This window comes from Agelaius phoeniceus, chromosome 9 (assembly GCF_051311805.1).
Source record: "Agelaius phoeniceus isolate bAgePho1 chromosome 9, bAgePho1.hap1, whole genome shotgun sequence".
NCBI lineage: Eukaryota > Metazoa > Chordata > Aves > Passeriformes > Icteridae > Agelaius > Agelaius phoeniceus.
In genome coordinates, this window is record NC_135273.1 from 33,427,942 (window position 1) to 33,451,630 (window position 23,689).

At 45.7% G+C, this 23,689-nt stretch overlaps 1 protein-coding gene across 6 annotated transcripts in view; it reads left to right on the plus strand.

Moving 5' to 3' along the window:
- The window catches only part of LOC143694800 (uncharacterized), a 63,628-nt gene extending 40,646 nt beyond the window's left edge, over positions 1-22,982 (plus strand). For 3 of the 6 annotated variants that reach the window (XR_013183516.1, XR_013183517.1, XM_077183492.1), the window contains 3 exons: positions 1,158-1,242; positions 9,109-9,279; positions 20,886-22,982. Coding sequence is in view for 4 of the 6 variants with exons in the window: in XM_077183492.1 (XP_077039607.1) it covers positions 1,158-1,242; positions 9,109-9,247 (224 nt within the window). In the remaining 2 variants the exon portion in view is untranslated. Of the gene's footprint in view, positions 1-1,157; positions 1,243-3,998; positions 4,338-9,108; positions 9,280-9,889; positions 12,721-20,885 lie in introns of those variants that run through there. The other 3 variants (XM_077183494.1, XM_077183495.1, XM_077183493.1) reach the window with 2 other exon arrangements.
- Positions 22,983-23,689: the final 707 nt, after the last annotated feature.

Consider the following 23,689-nt stretch of genomic DNA (forward strand, 5'->3'; position numbering starts at 1 on the left):
ATTATTTTATGATATATATTACATTAAAACTATACTAAAAGAATAGAAGCAAGGATTTCATCACAAGGCTATCTAAGAATAGAAAAAGAAGGAATGATAACAAGGGTTTGTGGCTCAGACTCTCTGTGTGAGCAAGCTGGGCTGTGATTGGCCATTAATTAGAAATAACCAACATGGGCCAATCCCAGATGCACCTGTTGCATTCCACAGCAGCAGATAACCAATGTTTACATTTTGTTCCTGAAGCCTCTCAGCTTCTCAGGAAAAAAAAATCCTAAAGAAAGGATTTTTCATAAAAGATGTCTGTGACATGCAGAGCTCACCATCCCATAATATGAAGCCCAGACCCACACACTAAAGCAGCACAGAATCTGAAAAGTATAAAAGCTAAACCCTGAGGCATCACTTCTCCTTGAATGTGTTGCATCCTTCAGCTCATCCTGGTTTACAAGTATGAAGTGATTAAGCCTCTCAGAGCTCCTGTGAGATAAGTAATTGCTCCTCTAATGGCTGGTATTATATCCACTCTCATCTCCAAGCCTTGGACAGTGCAAAAGGAACGAGGAGGAAAATCCTGAGCATGCAAAAAAGATCAGTGATGCTTCTGGTTTACATGACCATCTCAACCTGCTGGCTGGTGCCCAGAAATCTGGAGCTACCTGTTGGAACCCTGACTACTGAGAGTTTTAGACTCTTTGTGCTGACAGGCACTGACCCCCAAGAGAGCACTGCATTTGACCTGAGGTAGAAAAAGCTTCCAAAATGGAATGATGGAACCAAGATTAAAAGTTTAAATAAAAGTGCGTAATATCACATAATAGAAAACTTAACATTTTAAGTTTTAGAATATAATAATATGAAACAAAATGAAAGTTTTAGAGCAGAGACTAATCCTTCTTCTTCTTCACAAGAAGAGCTACCCTAACAAGCACCTCTTGCACAGCTTGTGGAGCCCATGGTCCATACACCTCCCTCTTTCATCTGTGCAAACCCCAATGAACTCTGCTGGCTTCAGTGGAGGCCCCTCAGAAGGGAAGAGAAACCCAAATTTGTCCATTTGGGGAGCCCATTGTTTGCATCAGGGATGAGATGCTGGTTCCCAAGGAAACAAAGAGGAAATGATAGTCACACCTTATTATCTTTCTTTCTCTCCCTAGGTGGTTACAAGGACAGTGTTCCAGTTTTAGAGAGCCACAGCTCTCCTGGCTGGCCCAGGGCAAGGTGGCCACGGGCCTCCCACAGGTGAGTGCTGCTTTCAGGGGGTGTTAGAGGCTCATAAAAAGAAGCCACATGTAATTCACAGTAAAAATTGCCATGGAAATTCCTGCTCATGTTGTGCTCAGTTACATTCTGTTGTCCTGGAGAGATGCATTAGCTCTGTTAGTGAGGCTGGAGCTCCCTGCCTCTGGAAAAGATGGATTATCCCAGGTAGCTCCTACCCCTGTGGGGAGCCTGATGTCCCCCTCTACCTGCCTGGCTTTTTGGGGCACTTCCATAAGCATTAGGGATGAGGATAATGCTGCCATGACCCTGGCTCACTGCTAATCCAAGGGGGATAGTAAGGTAGGCTAATATTGGATACCTCTTAGAATCTGAGTGGAAAGAAGTGTACAATTCAGTCCAGGATATCTCACACATTCTTTTGGTTTTGATTTATTTTTTTCTCCCTTGCAAGTGTTTTTTTTTTTTTTTTCTCATTTGGCCTAAACAATAAGGAAGAACCAAAAGGAAGTAAAATCTTTATCTCATGTAAAGATGAATTGCAAAGCTTTTGTGAAGACCTATGTTGTGGGAAAAGAAAAAACACTCAAGGATGGCTCAGGCACAACCTGGGCACAGAAAGTGCAGCTTGTTCAGGTCAGCCTGGGCTTGGTGGCACTCTCTGATTTGTGCCTATTTGGTGGCACCTGCTTTGCAAACATCACACTGGAGACAAATTTTCTGGAGCTGCCTTTATCCTTGAGCTTTATCCTTGAGCTATCCTTGGCTTTATCCTTTGCTACAACCTCCTGGGTTTTAGGAAAGCCTGGATCTGAGAGGCCTCTGTGCAAGGATGGATTTTTCCCTTTCAACTGGCTTTTCCCTTTTGTGCACTGGGGTGAAATTAAAGGGATTTTGGGAAAAAAAAAAAAAAGCTGCTCTAACAAAGCTAAGCTGCCCTGGGAAAGGTTGTACCCAAAAGCTGATTGTCCAAGGTGAGGGAATCCCAGGTTTCCCACTGCTCTGGCCAAGCTGCCAGCTTGTTGTTGTCTGGAAAGAGAGATGGACATTAACTGAGAAGTTCTGTTTAATTTGGGGGCAAAATTAGGATCTGAGCTGTGAAACACCTGCAAGGGGGAACTGCTGCATGCAGGGGTGGACTGGAGCAGCCAGAGTCCCAAAAATCAGAGAGAAACTGGAGAGAAACACAGCCAGGAGATTGGTCCAGGTGAAAGGAGAAGGGACTCACCCAGAATCTGGGGAGGGGGCAAACCTGTCTGGAAGGACATTAATTGAAAGGTTCTGTTTACTTTTGGGGGCAAAATTAGGATCTGGGCTGTGAGACACCTGCAAGGGGGAACTGCTGCATGCAGGGGTGGACTGGAGCAGCCACCTGGAGGTGGGGGACCAGTCTGTGTCCCAAAAATCAGAGAGAAACCGGAGAGAAACACAGCCAGGAGATTGGTCCAGCTGAAAGGAGAAGGGACTCACACAGAATCTGGGGAGGGGACAAACCTGTCTGGAAGGTAGGAGAGTCCTAAACCAGTTAATTTCTGTACACCAGTTAAGTTCTAAACCAGTTAAATTGTGTGATGTTCTCAGGAACCTGTTCTGGCTCTGAGCAGTCCCATCTGTGATGAGCTGGCAGGGTTTTTAAGAAGGCCCAAACTGACATGAAATCCTCCATTTTGTGCTTGCTGGTAGCTGTGAGATTCAGAAGCCAGAGTCCTGGCAGTGCCCAGCAACAAAAAGGGACAGGAGGCAGGATCTGGAAGCCTGCAGCTGATCCAGCCATTCCTGGTGTAATGGTGCTTATCCAAAGGAGTGCTGGGACTGTGAACACCACATTTTGGCTGTGTGAGGGACAGCCAAACGCTTTAAAGGCTCCTGTAGCCTTTAGTCAGCAGCAGGCCAGGCTGTGTGTGCTGCCACACGTGTCCCAGGTCAGGAAGCACAGCCTGTGGTGGCTGCAGGGGTCCTGGGGGCATGGGGAGGCTTCCCAGCAGGAGGGGCAGCACACCACCTACTGCTGAGGCAGGAAAAGTTTCAGGATAAACAAGAAACTTCTCTGATCCTATTCAGACCGCTGGAGGTTGCCCATGCTGTAATGACACATTCTGCAGATTACAGAACCCAGTAATTACAGCTAATAAGTCCAAGATGTGTAATTACCCTGAAGCACTTGCAGCTAGAAGGCAGAGTTAAGCACGGCTGTTAGACACTCCTTAGGTGATCCATGGCTTTCCTTGCTCTCCATGAAATCCAGGAGCAGCAGAAAGTGTGGCTGCTCTTTTCCCCACCCTCCTCAGTGGGGAAAAAAGTAGCTGCTCTTTTTTGGGGCACTTCCATAGTGAGGAAAGTGTAGCTGCTCTTTTCCCCACCCAGTGCTGGGTGGAAGGGAAAAGCCAGCTCTTTTTCCTTCTTCCATTCCCCATCTCCAAAATCCCATTTCTTTTCTATAAGAGACACAACTCCTGCTTGGATTTTCAGATCTGGAGTGGGAGGCTCTTGAGTGGAAGTTGTGTTTGTTTTTTCTTCCCACCGCTTTGCTTCCCTTCCTAATTAAAGCAGCTCTTTTGTCAGCCCCTGAATTCCTTCCCACCCTCCAGTTTTCCCAGAGAGGCTTCTTTACAATTTCTGCCTGTAATCAATACACAATTTATATGCAATAACTTTGCCCAGAGAATAGGGAAGCAGCGATCAGCGTTTCTCTTGCACATCCAGCCTGCTGGAGCTGCTGACTGAAGGTCAATGCAGGCTTGACTGTGACTGATTTTTACTGTCTTTGGGCAACCCAGCAGCAAAATGCAAGCTCTGGAAAACCTCAGCTCCATGCAGGCCATAATGGATAGCGCTGTGCAACCTGCCAAGCACACTGTGAAGCCAGATCCCTTGGAAAAGCTCTCTCTTAATGCTCCTGCAGCCCTTTCTGATGGAAGAAGGGCACTCCATCCCTCCCTGGGACACGATGGATATCCTGAGAGGTGTGAAGCTAGAATTCCTTGGAAAAGCTCCCTCTTAATGCTCCTGCAGCCCTTTCTGATGGAAGAAGAGCACCCAACAGCTCCCTGGGACATGATGGATATTCTGAGAGATGCTGTTTTCCCCTGGTGTACAGATACTGGGTGCTCTGATGGCAGGTGAGGCTGGAGCCTGATCAGGGGGCAGGACAGAGCTCCATTAGGGGTGCTGGGGATGGCAAGACAATTCCAGAGAGAAAACCTCATGAGGGAGCAGCACCTCATTTAACCTTCCTCCCAGCTGGGCTTGTGCTCCTCTGTCACTTGAGATCCTGCTGCCACCTCTTCACATCCCTCTGGCAGCACCATTCCCTCTCAAATCCCACCAGGATGGACAGCTGGAAGGGGAGGAGGAGATATCAGCAAGGACCCAAGAAGAAGTCTCAGTCTGTTGCAATAGGACACGAAATAAAACAACATGCACACTGGAACTTTTAAGGTAGAAAAAGAGGGAAGTTTATTTTTCTATTTTGATATCTATAGAATTGGAAAAGTGACCTTGGATTGGAGGATGAAATCACCACTTCTCTAATGACACTGGTCAAATTACCAGCTCATCAAATTTCTCCTCCTCCAGAAAAGAATGCAAAAACCAATCATTATTTACATAAAAGTGCATAAGAACTCCGTTACAAAAATGTAAACATCAGAAGGCTTAGAAGAACTTAGAAGAACAGGACAACATCAGTCCTCCACAAAACTTCAGGGGATGGGTGTCACCCTCTGTGGCTGTTCACACCCTAACCCTCCCATGGGCATTGCCAGGAAAGAGAGGATCTATCCAATGGGAATGGCCAATTTTGGGTGTCCTGTGGTGTCTCACTCAGTCAGGGATGCTCCAGCTTAACAAGCAGGGAGGTGCAGCCTCACAGTCATTTGGTGTCTTATTAATCACATTTAATGTGTAGTTTGCTTTAGCATTGATCATTTAAAAATTCCCTGTCGGGAAGGTTACCTGGATAATTACAGGTATAAATCTCAGGGACGTTCTTGCCAAAACAAATGGAGCGTCTCTGCTCAGGCCAGGGATGGACCCAAAGAAGCCATAAAAAGGGGTGTGGAGTGATGGACCAGGAAATCTCCACCAAGCTGAGGAGAGCTGAGTAGTTCTGGAGGTAAATGAGGCATTTGGGTGGTTGGGAAGAGTTCCTGCAGTTGTCCTTTATTTTAGAAAAGTAGGAGCTGATGGTGGCTCAACGATGTCCAGATTTGGGAGAGCTCCACACAGTGCGTGAAGGATCCCAGGAACAGGGATGGATTGGGCTGAGGTCATGAGGTGCATCTTCCTGAAGGGTCTCAGCTATGGCTGAGGAAGTTGCAGGTGTTTATGAAGCAGAAGTGCTGATGAAAATCCTTGGTTAGCAGCAGAAAGCTTCAGTTGTTGTAGCCACTGGCTGGAAAATCCATGTTATTTGGTTCTGTCAGTGAAGGAAATGGAGCTGGACCTGCCTGATTGTGTTGGGGTTTTTTATATTTGAAGTGAAAAGCTATCAGAGCATCATTAAGTTCACATGTACCCCTAGAAACCAGGGAATGGCCTCTCCTCTGCAGCTCAACATTGTAAAGCCAAACTCACACCCTTCCTCCTCTTCAAATTGTGGCTGCCTCCTGACCAGAGCAGGTCTCAGATGGAGACATTCATCCTTTTCCACATCCTCTGTCCCCTGAAGGCCATGTTTACCCAGCTACCCCCTTTCTGGAGAGGATGAGGTGAGTACTTGGAAAGAGAGGTGCTGATTTGGGTTTCTGGTCTGTGCCTGTGCCCAAACACTCAGAAGGATTAGTGATGGTTCACACTGTCATAATAATTTAAGGTGCAATGACAACAGCATTTTAGAAGTCAAATATTCTGTATTAGAAGTATTAGTCTTAGAAATAAGAAGAAATATTAAAGCCTTCAGTGTTTTGGATTGCTTATAACAGCAGGATGTGTGAATTGCAAAGCAAGAAACCCAGGCTGGGACAGGGGCCCCAGTGCCCACAGCTTACATTATGAATAGCAAGAACAGCACACAGGACATCATCTTGATGGAACCAAGGCAAACAGCTAAAAACACTTAAAATACTCATCTGAAACCACCCCCATGTCTCTGTGGTATCCCAGCCCTCTCTAAAAGCACTGCCTGGCTTTTGTCTTTTACACTTATACGTTAGCTGCTTCCAACTTTCTCATCAGCCTCATCTATAAATTCAGACTGTTCTTAAATAAGACTGGTGCCACACAAAACCACTTCTCCCATCCCTGTGTGCTGTCTAACGATTATTCCCTTATCCCTTTATATAACTGAATCAAGGCTGACACTTAAAGCACTCCCTTAGGGAAGTTATTGGATTTAACAGGGCTGAAACCAACGGGGTTCTAGAGAAATGCTCTGAAAACCTGGGCAAGATAATATCCTGCCCATAAGTTTCTGAACCACCCTATAAAATTCTAAAGCAAGAATGAACTTCCACAGGATTTTTTTTTCCCCAGAAAAGCTAATTATGAGTAAATAGACCTCGGTGCTGTTATTGCTGATCCCCAAAAATGCAGTGGATGCTGCTCTCCTGCTTCTTCTTTCCCAGGCAGAAGGATGCTTTGGCTCTGCTCCTCAGCAATTTGTCCTCATTTCGATCCCACATGGAATTTTGTCTATTCCAGATCTGTGGTATAAAGCTCTGCCATGAATTGCTCCTCCTCACTGGCTTTTCCCTGTCAGTTCCCTGCTTTTCCATGGCTCCAACAGTTCTGGCTGCTTGGCCATATCTTTACCCCCCCTTTTATTTTCTTTTTTTTTGACTTCTGAAGGAAGCTGAGCTTATTTGTTCCAGCTTGAGGGAGAGAGAGTGGATGGGAGAGGAGAGGCAGAGAGAATATAAAGCACTATGACACAGAAATGGGGCAAAGATAATTCTCCAAACTTTTCCAATCCTTCTCTAGTCTTCCCAAAACCCCCAACATCCCAGCTTAGCCCCTCAGCTCCCAGGAAAAGATGTTTTCTGTTGGACAAGCAGGATTATGGAGTACCCAAAGTGTTGATGCTAGAAGGGATTTTGTATTACCTTGGCTGATAATTCTCCCAGGAGCCTGTGCAAATATTCTCATGAATGAAAAACTCCTTCTCTGGTATTTGCAATTCCTTTTATTCACGCTGACTTTTCCTTGCTGAGACTGCTCCCACAAAGGGCGAATAAATATTCAAAGTGCTCATGCCTGAAATGCTCCTGCCAATGTTAGGAAACGTTCTTTTTATTCTTTTTCTCGCTGCATTCAAACAATTTCAATTGATGAACCTTAAAAGAAGCTCCTGTGTGGAAGGGGAGGGTGACTCAGGAAGGGAAGAGAAGGATAACATGGTGGTATTAATGTCATTACCTACTCACCAAAGGGAAAGAAACCCTGGCGGTGGCTGGGGACATCTGGATATTAATTGAGAAGCTGAAATGAGTTCATTTAACACTCCTTGCACACACTATAAATGTTTCATCCCATTGACTTGTTTGTATGCAGGTTTTGTTTTGCCCTCCTTAATAAATACTCTCTGTAAATCATTCCAGTGGCTGTGTTCCCTGTTTTGGGGCAGAGGATATTTGGAGATGGGGTTCAGGCTGTCCCTCCCTCTCTCTGAGCTGTGCTTTAACTCATGATGTGATCAGAGGTGGCATCCTGTTCTTCTTGGGTAGGAAAAAAGCTGGAAAGGAGCTGTGAAATCCTGGCCTGGCACAGCTGAAGGACCCGAGGGGATCCTTCCATCAGCTACACTAAAACATCTCCAGTTTAGTCCCCAGCTTACTCTCCCAGTACCCTGAACTGGCTGAGGAGACCCAGGAGCTGTCTCAGATCTGCAGCATCAGTCTTCATCCTTTTTGTCTTGGTGGGGTTGCCCATAACCTGCTGCCCAGCCCTTGTCACTGTTTCTTGGTATCCCCCCATGCAAACAGCACCAGCCACAGCTGCCTCAAACATCTCAGCACAAGAGCCAAGGAAATATTCCCTGCATGGAAAAAATGAAAGCTTTTTCTTCTTGAAGTCATAGACAGAAAGTCAGTTCCACTTGTTGCTGATTTTAAAATTACTCTTACTCAAAGTGTCCTCGCCTGGTGGATCCTGGACTGTAAGAAGGGACAGATGTGTCTTGGTGTGTGAAATTGTTGGTCTTTGTGATTAACTCCCTGTCTTAGGTTGGGAATGGGGGAATTCTATCACCATCTGTCAGAGCTGGGGCAGTTCTGTTCATTGGGCAGTTTTCTTTGTCTCTCCCACAAACCAATCGTCCCTCCAGGAGATCTCTGCTGTCCATGGGCCATTAATTATTAATTATCTCCTGTCCATGGCCAGTGAGTGTCCCTGCATGGCTGATCCAATCCCATCATCCCATGGGGAGATGCTGCATTGCCCAGGGGAGGAGCCAAGCATTCCTACCTGGATCCAATCTGAGCTTTGGGACACCCCAGCAGCCTTTGCCCAGTGCATTGCCAGAGGAGCAGCTTCTGCTGCCCTGCATGGCCAGAGGGAGCCCAGGCCCATCTGCAGCAGCCCTGGAGCTGCAGAGGAAAACTCCCCCCTTGTGCAGGATCCCTGCTCCAGCAGAGCCACAGCTGGCACTGCAGGAGGGCTGAGCCCCCATGGGATGGGGCTGGGCCACCCCCTGACACACAGGGGACAGGGCCTGCTCTGACTCTGTCAGTGTTTTTTTTTGTTTGAACTATTGCCTTTGTATTTTTAAAATTTTCCTAGTTATTCCTATTCCCATATGTTTGCCTGAGAGCCTTTTAATTTCAAAATTATAACAATTTGGAGGGAGGGTGAATACATTTTCCATTTCAGGGGAGGCACCTGCCTTCCTTAGCAGGTCTTTTCAAACCAAGACCCTCCCATTCTCTGGGGCACTCAAATCTCCTTTTCCAGGCTGCACCTGGACGATGGGAGACATGACCTGCACCAAGGCTGGACCATTCACCAAATGCATGGAAAACAGGGATGGAAAGGAGTACCCAACACCTCAACCACAGCCAGATCCTGGCTCTGCTCATCAGAGACCACCTGAATGCCCTGTGAATCTCCATCCAGAGGCAGCAGGTGGGTGTTTTGGGGCTGGGAAGCAGGGATGGGACAGCTGGTGGTATCGCTGGCTGGGGGCTGTGTACAAATCACAAACAGGACAGGGCTGCTGGGAACGTGCCTTGAGCTGTTTGATTTTCCAGCATCACTCTCATTCCATGGTTATGGCAATGGGAAGATGCCAGCAGCTCACATCCCAGACAGCAGACCAAGAACTTAATGTTACAACTTTATAAGTTTCTTGACCAATCACACAAAGCAAAAGCACATTGACAGTGGTTCTATCCAACCACCATAAGCACACGTAACTTTGGTTAAAACAATGCTTGCTTATTTCAAATACAATACCTGCTTGTGAGCCTTAAAACACAATGCACAGAGCTCCATTATTAAGCTTCAAACTTCCTAATATCTTGCTAGATAAACTTTTCTGCACCTTAGGGAGTTATATAGCTAAGCATTAATACACAGACCATTGTTCTATTTGTCCTTGCTTTTCTACAGTTTAAATAATTTTTCTGCTGACCAATCTCATGGCTGCTGCTTGGCTCTAATCACAGTTCTGCTGTCTCTGAGGCCTGCCTTTTGCAGCTTTCCCAAAACCCTCTGATTTTGTGGATTCCCACAGGTGGCAGGCAGCACACAGCCCTCAGCTGGAGTGTCCTCCCTGCTCCTTGTCACTCCTGGCTCCATGAAACTGCTGGAGCAGGAGGAATGGCAGCCTGGAAAGTGCTGAAGAGACCATCTGAGTGACCTGGGGTGATGTTCCCAGGTCTGGCCACGCCGTTTGCTCGTTACTGCCTGCCCAGAACTCCAAAGTCCAACCTCAACCATCAGTATTTTGTGTTTCCAAGGCAACCCCAGCTTTAACAGCCTTCATAATGACATCATTTGGTTGAAATGAGCATGCATAATCTTTTGATTACCACTGGAAATATAAATTAGGTTACTCTCCCCATCCCCAGCCACTTGAAAAATAAATGCATTGGAGGGAGGGGGAGGGGGAAAAAAACCTCAGAAGAGGGTAAATGGAAAAATCAATTTTTACATTAATGGAGTCCTCGTTCAGCATTTCTTCTCTTTATAGATTTAGATAACAGTGATATCTTAGTTTCACAGAGCAAAGAAATTAATTACTTACTAATGGTGCAATTCAGAAATTAATTTATGTTGTCCATTTCAATGTGTCATTATTAATCAATTTAAAGGAAGAGGCCTGTAAGCCAGCACCATCTGAATTGACTTATGTTGCCAGAGGAGTCTCCCTGCCCCTTCCTTTCTAGAAAACACATAATTCCTGCCACCTGTGAGTTGTACCTTGAGCTGCTCTGGCATCCCTGATAGAACAAAAAAAAATGGAATTCCTCAGGCCTGATAGAGGAATTCTATCCATGTCCATCCTTGATGTGTTTCCCTAGGTATGGGGCACTGATAGGGTGCTGCAAAAAAATTTTAAGGCTGTTTTTTTGATTTCTTTTGGGTGTATTTATTTGGATTCCTGGCCTGGAATTCAAATTTCACATTAAAAAGGCAAAGCACATAAAGAGGGTGCTGTCTCCAGAGGATGGAGATGTTTTGCTCCTGACTTCCTAGCAGGTCTTGGCCAGTTCCTGGGGTTTAGCACACCATGGGCACCCCAAAAGGCTCAGGGTGGGGCAGCAGCCTGAGCAGGGTGATAATTACATTGTCACAGACCTGATTATCTTCTTTTTACTGCTTTATTTCGATGGGAAGAGGTAATAAATTACACAAGTCTCCTCTTTTTCTGAGTAAGGCTTGTCCCAGGCTGGAAAGGGGGATCCTGGACCAGGCAGTAATTCATGAATAAACTAAAAAGCACTCCTTGAAACACTGAGGATTTCAGAATGGCACCACTTCCCATGTCCAGGCTGTTCCCTGGCAGGCAGGAGCCTGGTGGAATGGTTTCCATTGTGCTCCTGTCTCCAGAAATGCTGCACCTGCTGCACATTCCTCTGTGTGCTCCCTGGAGCAAATGGCAAAGCTGGGCACTTGGGAGGACAATCTGCTGAGGCATCTTCTGTTCAAATCCTGTTTGGGCTGCTAGGATAAGGCTGGGAGAGCCATTCCTTTCCTGTATTCATGGGATCATAGAATGGCAGGGAAGGAAGGGACCTTAAAGATCACCTTGTGTCACCCCCTGCCTTGGGCAGGGACACTTCCACTAGCCCAGCCCCATCCAGCCTGCCCTTGGGCACTGCCAGGGAGCAGCCACAGCTTCTCTGGCACCCTGTGCCAGGGCCTCAGCACCCCCACAGTGAAAAATTTTCTCCTAAAATCCCATCTAGCACTGCCCTGTTTCAGTTAAAAATCATTCCCCTTTTCCTGTCCCTTACAAACAGGCTCCCTCCATCTTTCTTGTGGGCTGTCTTTGTATTGTCATTGTAGTTTTGATGGTATCCCAGGGTGAAACAGAGGGCTGTGAAGGTCTGGAATTGCAGAGCCTACTCTGTATCTGTATTTATGGGCATTTCTTTCCTCTTTCCCCCCTCCCCTGGAAGCGAGGCTCACGTTTAACATCTGCTGCAGCAATAATGCTTCTTTATTAGGCTTGGAAAAGTTTAGACATGTGCCCATGATAGAGCAAAGCCTTTATCTGGCTTAAAGGGTTTCAGATTAGTTTCATGTTCTTCCTCACTGTTTTGTTTTTCAAGCCAATTACTGCCCTGCTGCCCACGCCAGGCACATTCCAGCCTGGAAGTTCTTTGTTGAGCTAAAATACTTTCCCAGTGAAACACCAAACACAGAGTGAGCAGCAGGCAGCAGAATTAATCAAGAAACCATTTAGCACCTGCAAATAAATACTTGTATCTGAAGATTTTGAGGTTTTTCTTTTCCTAAATCCCTGGTTTCTGAGCAGAAGGGCTGGGGAGAAGCTGCTGAGGTTTAACAACGGGGTTTGACTTGAGCAGATTAGGGAGTGTTCTCACCCTCCCTGGCTGGGGCTCCCCAAATTCTGATGGAAGGAGGTCACCCAGGCTGGGAGGAGGTGGCAGCATCCCTCTGCCCACCCTTTCTGCAGCATTCCTGTGCTTAGGAATGATAACAAGAGTTAGCCCATCCTGGCTGGTGCCTTTCTGGAGCCAGAGAGAGCCAGAAGATACCAAAACCTCCAGCTGGTCCCTGGAAGCTCCTGTGCCCAGAAATCAGTGATTTCTACCACAATCCATTTATTTCACAATCCATAAGCCAGGAGATAACCTTGGCTGGGCTCTGGAGGCTTTGATGTAGGAGTCAAACCTTTATTCAGTGCTAAGCAAAAGGGAAAACAAGAAGCTATAAAAAATGTTTGTATATATAGCATCCAAAAGCTTTTTGCTTTCTCCAGTGTAGGAATTGAGAAGGAAACATAAACCCAAGTTAAAAACCTTGACTTGTTTCATGCTGGTTATCTCCACCCAATTTTCAGAATCCTTGTGCTTTTTAGGATGAGAGAAAAGCAGCCTGATTTTTATTAATTTCCCTCCTCCTTCCTTCTCTCCTTGTTCAATAACCTCAGAATCCATCTTCTGGGGGGTTTTTTGGTGCCCTGGACTTGCATGGAGTCATGCCATGAGCTTTTATTCATCTGCTGACAGCAGCCCCTTATAAGTGAGCTCCAGGTCCTTGATTTCCTTTACTGCTGCAAGCTGTTGAATCTAATTTTGGATTGTCCTCACTCTGGAGTTTCTGGGGAGCTGGATTTGGTGCCATCCCTGGCTGGGGAACATGGGCCCTTTACAACCCAAAAACCTTGGATTCTTGTGACTCTGCAGATTCCTTTGTAAAACAACCCTGAAAGGGCGAGGTAGGGATGGAGCAGGGTTTTTCCTTGGCTTCATTTCTCTTTGTCTCTGTTGTTTTCCTTTTCCTGGTCTAGGGGATCTCACCCCAATTTCCCTCACTTTTGTGGGATCTGTGGATTGGAAGCTGAATCCCTCCCTCCTCTAGAAGAGATCCAAAGACCCCTTGAGCCTTCTGTGTCTTGCTGGGATCCCTTTTTCCAAATTACACAAATTACAACCTGCAACAGTCTTGGCAGCTGCCCCTTGTGTTGGTCTGGGTTTTTTTTTTGGTTGTTATTTTTTTTTCCTACTGCAAATCTTATTCCCACATTTTAATAGCCTGAATTAAGGGTCTCAGCTGTTATTTTCAGGGTACAGCCCCAGGCAGTCACATTGATAACACCTGCTGGGTTGAATATTGCACCTGCTCCATCCCTGCCTCCATGACATGAGGTCAGTCACGATGTTACATGGAAAATGAAAGTATTCCCAAAATTGTGGTACTACCTCCAGGCCCCTGGAGAGAAGGGAGCTGCTGCTATTGCAGGTTTCCAGCAGAAATCTCTCCAGAGGTGGGGGATGCATGAAGAGGCACACCTTGGCTAAAGAAGCTTTGCAAAGTAGGTTTATATGCATTGATTGTGATGGTGACAATGTTAGTGAATGAGCAAGGCCATCAAAGGAGTTTTTGCCATTCAAGAAAGAGGGGGAAATGTGGGAAATGGATTTACAGAAAATTCTCAAAACCTGACAGAAGGTTTACACAGTGTGTGCATCTGTATGCAAACCTTGAGATAAGAAATGCTGACTTAGAAATGCCCTGGAACAGGACAGACATTGTGGAGAGAGAAATGGAACTAGGAACAAGTTTCAAAAGGTAGCCTTGCAAAAAAGACTGGATACTTTGGAGAAATAAAACTATGAAAGATGCACTGTGGTGGGACCCATGAGGGTTATTGGCTTTAAGGCAGTTACAGCATGGTGTGGCTAAAGCTGATAGGCCAAGAAATACATTTATAATATAATTAAGAAATAATTGGCTTCTGATTGTGGTGGTGTGAATTATAACATCTATATTGTCTCACCCTTCACGTGAGACTGAAAATGGAATAAAAGTTTTAAAACACCTCTCAGTTGCCCATCTCTGGGTCAGCAAAGGGCACAGTCCAACAAGAGAGGAAGCAGGAATCAAACCCCAGCTGTGCAGGGGAATTGAGCCTGGATCAGCAGGAGCTGCACCTCTTGACTCAGCAGCTCTTCTGAGCCTGGGTTTATGGTGCAGGTGGGTTTATGGGCCTTGCTGTCCATCTGTCTCTGTGGTTCTGTTAAACCAAGGGAGGGATGTAGCCCTGCCTGCCAGGAGATTTTGGGATTGCTGCAAGGAGCAGCTCTCCATGGATCCTGTCTCCCCCTAATCCTGTGCCAGGCCCCAGTGACAGCTCAGGGGTGCAGAGCAGAGTCCTGTGGCAGGAGGGTTTAGGGCAATTTGCTCCCTCCATGAAGCCAATGCCTAAAGATGGTAACTGGCTTAAGACCTGAAAATAGGATTTTTTAAATGCATTCCAAGCCATTTCTTTCTCTCCTTCTCTTTGTAACAGTGCAATCCATGGGTAATTAGTTATTAGGTTAAAAATAAAAATAATTTAAGTATCATTTCTTAATTAAATAATGTAACCTGAAAAAACCTTATAACAAAAAATAGTTAACTGGCAATGGTAACTATAGCTCCTGGCTCTTGCCACAAACCAGTTTTCCCCACTCCCCAGGTGCAATATTTAACCCAGCAGGTGTTATCAACATGACTGCCTGGGGCCATACCCTGAAAATAAGAGCTGAGACCCTTAATTCAGGCTATTAAAATGTGGGAATAAGATTTGCAGGATGACCAAAAAAAAAAAAAAAAAAATCTCAGCCTGAAAATGGGTTGACACATGGAAAAAGAGGAATCCATTGTGAATGTCCCTTAGGACAGGGCTGTCCCCTCACCCTGCTGTGGTGAAATCCCCTCACTCATCTTCAGGATGGGTGAGTGTGAGACTCCACAAAGCCTCACAGCAGCTCATGATGGCCTGCAGTAATAAACTGGGGAGCAGGAGGCAGGTGGAGGAGGCTAGAGATAACATCTGGGGAGCACATCACTTATTCCTTCCTCACACAGCTCAGGTCCTTGAAGGCTCTTCCATCCCAGTGCTGCTGTGGGATTCCCATGGGCTCCTGCTCTCAAGCCATCTTTCCCCATATCTCCTGAGTGCTCAGCTCTCAGCACAACCAGTAAAACCATCAAACCATCTTCCCTGACTGCTGCTGCTGCTTTTTCTGAGCACAGGGTGTTGGCCAAGCCACTCACTTTATCCCTTCCTGGCTGCTTCCCAGGGCAAGCTCCCACTGCAGCAGGACAGCAGCACATGGATTTTACCTGCTCAGAGGCAGCAGCTCCTCTGGCACTGTTTTGCTGATTATCCTGAATAAAATGTGAAAAATGCATGTATTTTATGATTGGCTTTTTGCAAATATTCAAATGAATATTGTATGTGTTGTGTTAGAAAGTTATGCTGTGTTAATTCTCTTAAGTAGTGTGTTAAATATAGTTTTAGGTTATAAAAATTGTTAAAATAGAAACAATGCTATGTAGGATACTTTTTTTAAAGAAAGGACTTTCAGTGAGATAGCAGCCACAGGACACCTGAATCTTTCAGAGAAAAAGAATTTATTGCCCTCTTTTCAGAAGAAATGAACTTCTTCCCACCTCGAAGGTGCTGTCAGGATTTAGAGGAAGAAGCTGGCACTGCCCAGACAGAATCCTGGGTTTGAATGGAATTTATGCATCATGGATGAGGTGTATGAATATGCAACAGGCTGTTGCTTTTAAGGGTTAATCCTCTGTTAACATTGGGCCTTTTTTGTGCTGCCCAGAAAAAGCACCCGGACGTCCGTAACTCTTTGGTTCTATTGTCTCATATTGTCCTAATCCAAATTGTCCAAATTATTATTACTCTAATTGTATTACTATTTTTATAACCATTTTATTACTATTAAACTTTTAAAATTCTAAAAACAAGTGATTGGCGTTTTTCACAAAAATGAGAGTCCATGGAGCGCGGTGGGCGGCTCAGCAGCAAATAAATGAGGGGTTGGTACAGCAGCTGCCAGGAGCATCAGCCTGATTTGCAGGCTCACAGGTCTGTGAGTGCAGCTCATCTTCCTGGGAGGGCAGAGGATGGCTGGGAGAGGGAGGAATTTGGGAGATGGTTCAGTGGGAAGCCAGCCCCGTGGAGTGACAGTGATTAATGGCCCATGCTTTGCCACTAAGCAGGCTGAACATGTGGTAGGTGTCTACCAATGCTTCCTCTGAAGGCACTTATCTCATAAAAATGAGTTCTCCCGTGTATTTGACAAATTTTGATTGATTTTCACTCCTGCCTACCTTTCTGGTCCCTGCCTCTCTCAAAAATCACTGTGTATGTGGGAGTTTCCTCCAAGACAAAACTGACTCTGGAGCAGTGAGAGGAAGAGCTGGGGACAGCTCCTTTGCCATGGAGTTTTTCTCCTGGCAGCCATCCTGCTCTACCTCCAATGCTAAAGTCCTCCCCATGCCTTTAGTGCTCTCCAGCTCTACCTGTCAGCCAATTAAGCTACATCCTTGCAAAAGTTTCAGCACAAGCTCACTGCAGTGCAGCTCTTCTCGTCACCAGCACAGTGGAGAAGAGACTTGCAAAGGGATGGAATTACAGAGGGACACAGCAGAACCTGCAGGAACACCACTAAGTGTCTGTGAATGATGAAAAAAACCCCTTTTTATTAAGCACAGGTAGTCTGAAGTTCAGAGGCTGGGAAGGGAGAAGTCAGAGAGATGGGATCACCTTCTACAGACAAGGTGTGAATATGCATCCAGGGAGATGTTCCCACCTGAGATCAGAGCATTCATGAGCAGCCCATAACCAGGAAAAAAAAATCACAGAATCCCAGTGTCACTGTCATATTTTCTGGAAAAATCCCTTCACCAGGGTTTCTTCTCCTGGGAAGCTGAGAAGCCTCAGAGGAAAATGAAAACAGTATTTATCTGATTGCTTCTCTGCATTTTGCTGCTTTGGAATGTGGTTGGAGATTGTTTATCCAACATGTGAATTGTTTTTACTTCATGACCAATCATGGTCCAGCTGTGTTGGGACTCTGGAAGGAGTCAGGAGTTTTTCATTAGTATCTTGTTAAGCCTTCTGTCTGTATCCTTTCTCTATTCTTTAGTATAGTTTAGTATAGTATTCTTTAATATAATATAATACCATAAAATAATAAATTAGCCTTCTAAAAACACGGAGTAAAATTCATCAATCCCTCCTTTGTCCTGGGGACCCAGCAAATACCACATCCCAGAACAGACTGGGTTGGAAAATATCATCTTGTTCCATCCCCCTGCCATGGACAGGGCACCTTCCCCTACCCCAGGGTGCTCCCAGCCCTATCCAGGCTGGCTTTGGACACTTCCAGGGATGGGGCAGCCACAGCCTCTCTGGGCACCTGTGCCAGGGCCTCACCACCCTCCCAGGAAGAATTTTTCCTCATATTTATCCTAAATCCTGACCCTCTATGCTCTTGTGAAAAGCCTTTCTTAGGCAATGCTTATATTGATGGCATTATTTTATCTATAAACCACCTCACAATTTATCCCAGAGAAGAGCCTGTGATGCACTAACAATCCAGATTATCAATATGAAGAGATAGCACCAGGTTGTTGAGGTTGGGACTGATGGTATTTTGTGCTTAGGTTTAAATGTTTATTTTTTAAAATCTATGTTATAGTTTTATAGGTAGTGAGTTTTGTTGTATTTTATTAATATGGTATAAAATGGCTAACTATTTTTTGTTATAAGGTTTTTTCAGGTTAAATTATTTAATTAAGAAATTATACTTAAATTATTTTTATTTTTAACTTAATAACTAATTACTTGACATCTGCAATGCGGACTTTTTTGTTTAATTATAAAACACTACTCAAATTTATGAAGAAGAAGGACTGGTTTTTGCTTTAAATATTTTATTTTGTTTTAAATATATTACTGTATTCTAAAACTCTCCAGTCTAAGTTTTTTATTTTGTGATATTATACACTTCTAATTAAATTACATACTTGTAATTTTAGTGTAATTAATTACTTTTGGAAGGTTTTTTAATGATTTTAGGTTAAATGTAGTGGGTTTTTTGTAGTGTTAGATTTTGTTAGCATAGAAAGTTTAAAATTCTCAGTATCTAGAACTTTAATTTGCCTTGTCTGTTTCTTTTCACCTCACCTGAAGCTCATCTACCTCTGTGTTATTCAGGCTGCCCCCATGAACAGAGAGCTCCTTTTCAAACCCCAGCACTCCCAAATGAGTTACAGGCCCTCCAAGTGCTGAGACAGGGCCAGCAAAATACAGCATTTGCAAAGCATTCTTCAAGTGATAAGCAATTCAGAGGTGGAGTACCCTCACTGGGAAGATGCAGCCAGGGAAATTCCACCTCCAGCAATGGAAAGGTACACCTGGATCCACTTAAATGAAAGGCTCTCGTTAGGCAGGATTAATTGGGCTGCCTTGCTTAGCCCACCTGTGAGCAGTTTTGTGGCTGCAAGAGCTTATAAAAGCAGGAGTGAGGCACTTCTGAAGTTTTTTGTTGATTTTCTTCATCTTCTTTTTCTTCTTCTTCTTCTTCTTCCTCCTCTTCTTCGTCCTCTTCTTTATCTTCCTTGTCTTCTTTGTCTTCTTCATCGTTGTCATCTTCTTCTTCTTTGTCTTCTTGCTCATCTTCTTTGTTTTCTTCTTCTTCTTCGTCTTCTTCTTCTTCATCATCTTCTTCTTCATTGTCTTCTTTTCCTCTTCTTCGTCTTCCTCATCTTCTTCATCTTCCTCTTCCTCTTCTTTGTCTTTGTCGTCTTCCTCCTCGTCTTTGTCCTCTTCTTTGTTTTCCTCATCTTCTTCGTCTTCTTTGTCTTCTTCTTCTTCGTACTCTTCTTCGTCTTGTCTTCTTCCTCTTCTTCGTCTTTGTCTTCTTCCTCCTCATCTTTGTCCTCTTCGTCTTCCTCATCTTCTTTGTCTTCTTCGTCTTCCTCGTCTTCTTCCTCTTCTTCTTCTTCATCTTTGTTGTCTTCCTCATCTTCTTTGTTGTCGTCTTCTTCTTCTTCGTCGTCTTTTTCTTCTTCTTCCTCCTGATGCTTTTTCCTCCTTTATTCTGGAAGCTGAAGTTGGAGGAAGCTTGAAAACTTGGGATGGCAGGCAGGCAATGTTTGGAGTCTGTGGATGTAATTGGAGTTTCTCAGAGGGGCTGCTGCTCTTAAGGAATTCTTCTGTTTTGAATCAAGGTACACAAGCAAGTGAAGAGGCTGAGCCAGATGTAATGTTCTTTGGAGCTCTCTAGGGCTAGGAGCTGGCAGTCTTTCCTCTCACAAACAAATCCTTTTGGGAATGAGCTTGGATCTGAGGTGCTCTGTTGCAGGATGCAGATGAAACAGTGCTCATTGCTGTATTTCTAGAAGGGATTAAATGCAACACGGACTAAGAGATGCTTATCTGAAGAGATAAGGTTCCAAAATAGCACAAAACTTCTTTAAAGAAAGCACTTTTTGGGTGAGCAGGGCTTTTTCTGGGCTATGGGGGTGACTTTGGGCTGCTGAGTGTTGGCTGGGGGCAAAACTCCACAGATGGAGACTGCAATGAGAACAGTTCACTGGTGTTTGGTGATCCTGTGAAGTCATGAAAAAAGCCTGAGATGCCAGGTTGGACAGGGCTTGGAGCAGCCTGGTCTAGTGGAAGGTGTCCCTGCCCATGGCAGGGTGTGAATGAGATTCACCTTACTACCCAAACCCTTCTGTGTTTCTGTGATTAATTTTTTAACTGCTGTAAAGTACTAGGGAAGAAGTAATTTGGGGCTGGACCCTCAGTCTGGAGTATCCAGAAATGTCTGTTTTGGTGCTAGAGGCTGCCTCCTTGGGGAGCAGAGCGTGGACAGCTGCCTCAGGTGCTTCTGTGCTCTCCCAGATCAGGTGATGGCCTTGGTTCAATTTTAACCACAAGTGCAAGGTTAGGCCCAAGCTTTGGCTGTCACTGCTTTCCTAGGGTATGTTAATGTGCTGCTGATGCTGGCTCAGGTTCCTGGCCTATCCTTCCCCCCTGTATCTTCCTCTAGAACTGCAGTAAAACCCCTACATATGCTGTGCAAAGGCTGTTGGGATGTTCTCCAGGCAAATGGCTGCAAGGAAGCGCAGCTCTCTCTTTCCTTTTTGTTTTAACTCTGCTTCTCCTGAACTATGACACAAAATGCATTAGTTTAGCCAAATTTCTTCATGCTGTGGATTGTGGTATTCTGCTTTCCTGTGGAATTGTAGGTCTGAGAAATGAATGGTAACTTCTGCCCTTTCCCTGCATGGGAAAGGGTGTCCCTTTCCCAGTCCCAGCAAATTATGACTCTGTGGCCACCACTGGGGAATGGATTTGGGGGAAACGAATGTGGATGCTGCTGAATTTTACTTGTTTACATGTGGAGCTGTTACAATGTTGGACACAGCTGGGTGTTTTCACCTGTCTGGGGCTCAAGGCAGAGCCTTGCATCTTTTCATTGCTGTTTTTTTGGCTGCTTGTCCTTGTTAAACTCATTTTGTGGAGCCTCCCACTCCTGCTCCAGACTCCACCGCGGATAATGGGGTTGCCTGTGTTTGCTGAGGTTATCACAGCCCTGCAGTGACCAGGCCAGACTGTTTGCAGCTGCATGGTGCTTTTTTTAATAAAAAAAGACCCCTCTTGTGCAGCATTAAGCTACCAATGCAAAACCTGTCTCGCTGTCAGTGATAGACTAATAAATTGAATTTTCCTACAGGAGCAGGGGTACCTTCTCAAACATGAATACCCATGTGATCCCAGCCATGAAGAGTGGTGCTCAGAATCAAAGATGGTGAGATCTTTTCATTAAAGACAGAAATCTCCAATTGGGCTGGCTGTTGCTCTCTCTTCCCTGCTGCCCCCAGAGAGCTCTCTGTGAATTCCCCTCTGAGCACATCTGTCAGTTTGCGGTACTTGGGGCAGCACTTGGGATCATTTATCTCCAGTTATTTTATTTCTGCTGGTTTCTGAGCTAATAACAAGAGATGAGGGCTCATCTCCTGCTCTGGGCACCTTCCCATCACTTAACTAACAATTAATAAGCCAGATAATGGAGTGTTTCTCCCACACAGGAATAAACACTGACTCTATTAAACTGCGGCAGCGCAGCATCTCCAATCTGTTCAGAAACTGCAGCCAGTGCACAATCCTGTGCCCTGCTTAGAAGGGGCTGTTTTCCCCAGCCTGCAAGATGAAAACTAGGCTCAATTTATTGTTTTCCAGGCTGGATGGGGCATAGCTTCTCACCCCTTTGGATTAAGGGACCTTGCTCCAGCAGCATGGTCACCCACAGCGTTGCCCTGGGAGAGCTGGGGCCATCCCACCCCTCAGGGATGCTCTGGGCCATGGGGAAAGGGGCAGTGGGAGCCCATCTCTGGGAGCTGGTGCCTGGGTTTGTTTGCAATACACTTCTGTAATTGCTGGAGCATAGGAAGTGCCTGTTTATTACAGTGTGTGTGCATCAAAGTAAATACATGAACTCCATATAAACATTTCCTTGCTGAAAAGCCTCTAATTGAGAGTTCTCACCAGCAGGCAGCCAATTACTTATCTCAGCAACTTCATGTGTCCCCTGGCCTTCACCCACTGCCTGGAGGTCGTGAGGGAGGGCTGGGGCCTGCAGTGTGTCCCAGAGGAGGAGGAGGAGGAGGATGGAGGTTTCCCTGTGCTGCTGGGATAGACAAGGACAAGACCTGTGTTCCTGTGCCCTAATCCTGTAAGCCACATCCATGAGCCACAGGATGTTGTGTGAGATGGGGAAAGCCCTTGGAATGTGGATTCACCACACTGGAATGGCCAGCACACCCCTGAGGTCCCCCTGTGCCATCAACCCCGCAGAAACCAGGCCACAAAATCCCTCAGCCTGTGGCTGTCCTTCAAAGTGCCCTTTTCCCCTCCCTCCTCCTCCTCCTGCCGCTGACTTTTTCAATTGTTTCCCCTCAATCTGTCCTTTCAGAGACCAACCCCTGCAGAATATTGCTGGTGGCAGTGCAGACTTTTCTGACATCCAGAAGTGTGCCAGACCACTGGGCTGCCATTTGGAGAGATCAAATGATTCCTGTGGCTGTAGAATTATGACACTAGCCTTGAGGGCTGGAGGGAGTGGACAGTCATGAGCTGAAAGCTGCCCCTTTGAAGTTTGGGATTTCTGGAGATGTCATCTTTTATATCTATCACCAGCCAGGTTGCTTTTCATTTTGTTGGAGTGTTTTTCTTGTCTAGATTCTTAGAGAGCAAGACCTCACTTCAAGGCAGGAGGGATGATGAGAAAGATAGATGGGCCCAGACACTTATGCATTACAGATCTCTTTGAAATGGAGGAGTTCCAATTTTTCAGAGCTAACCACTTGCTAACACCCTGTGCATTTGTACACAAAAAATTCTCTCTGGGCTGGGTAGAAACTGGGAGTTCCCTGTTCCATGGGGGAAAATCTCTGTTGGGTCTGGTTTGAATTGTGCCAAAGCTGAGCTTGGTTTTAGGTCAAAGGTTTTTTTCCAAAGCTGTGGAGTGGATGGGCATCAAAACCTGTGCCCTTTGTTAAGGGGCTGTTTTGCTGTCCCCATTTAGTGGGGACAATCCCTGGTGGCAGCAGTGGTGTGAGAGATGCTGGCCTTGAACAGGAAACCCCTCTGTGCCCCTTGTGGTGCACACCCAGCCCCTTGGAGAGCCACTTATTCCCAGGATGGGTGGAAAACCAATAAAATTACCCCAAACTCACTTAAGCTGACTCAATGCCAGTGTTTCAAAGGCCAGTGCTTTCCCAGCTGGGGGTGTCTCATCCCTTAGGCACCCCCTTCCATTAAAATTCCTGGGACTGACTGAGGGTGATGTGCCATCAGGTTGGACTGTGCCATGCCAGGTACAGGTTAGGCAGGAAGAGCCTTTCTCCTCCTTAGAAAAGTAAAATCTGCCTGTCACTTCTGTGCTTTTAGCACTTTTGTTGAGAATTAACCAATAAACAATCCAGGCACAAAAGTTGTCCAGCATGTTCTGATCTTGGCTGTGGTTCCACCATCCCTGTCTTGTTCTGCTGTCCAGCTATTGAGGGACCTGCTCTCATTTTCACCTTTTATCCTGTTAGGGCACTTCTAAAGGAGTAATTATTTATGTTCTCATGGTTAACATCTGATCCAGGGAGAGAGGAGCTGCTCTGCATCCTGTGGCATCTGCTGGGTCATCAGCCCTGGGCTTGCAGGACATCACTGTGGGAATGCAGCCTCACATCAGTGGCTAAAAATCCTCACTTGAAGCTGTTGTGGCTTGACCTGTGCCACCTCCTGCTCCTCAGAATCTTTGCCTGAGCAAAAAGTGCTCCTGCATGGACACTACAGCAAAGCACAGGCTTAGAAATGTGCTTTAGCCAAAAAGAACTAGTTAAAATAAATCTTTCCTGCTGGCTGTGACCTGGATACTCTGTCTGATGAGACCTCAGTGGCCATGGTCCTTGCTAGTGGAGCAGCAGCTCTGGCAGGTGAGCAGGCAGAAAAAAGCTGTGCTGAGACTCTCTCATCAGCCTCCCA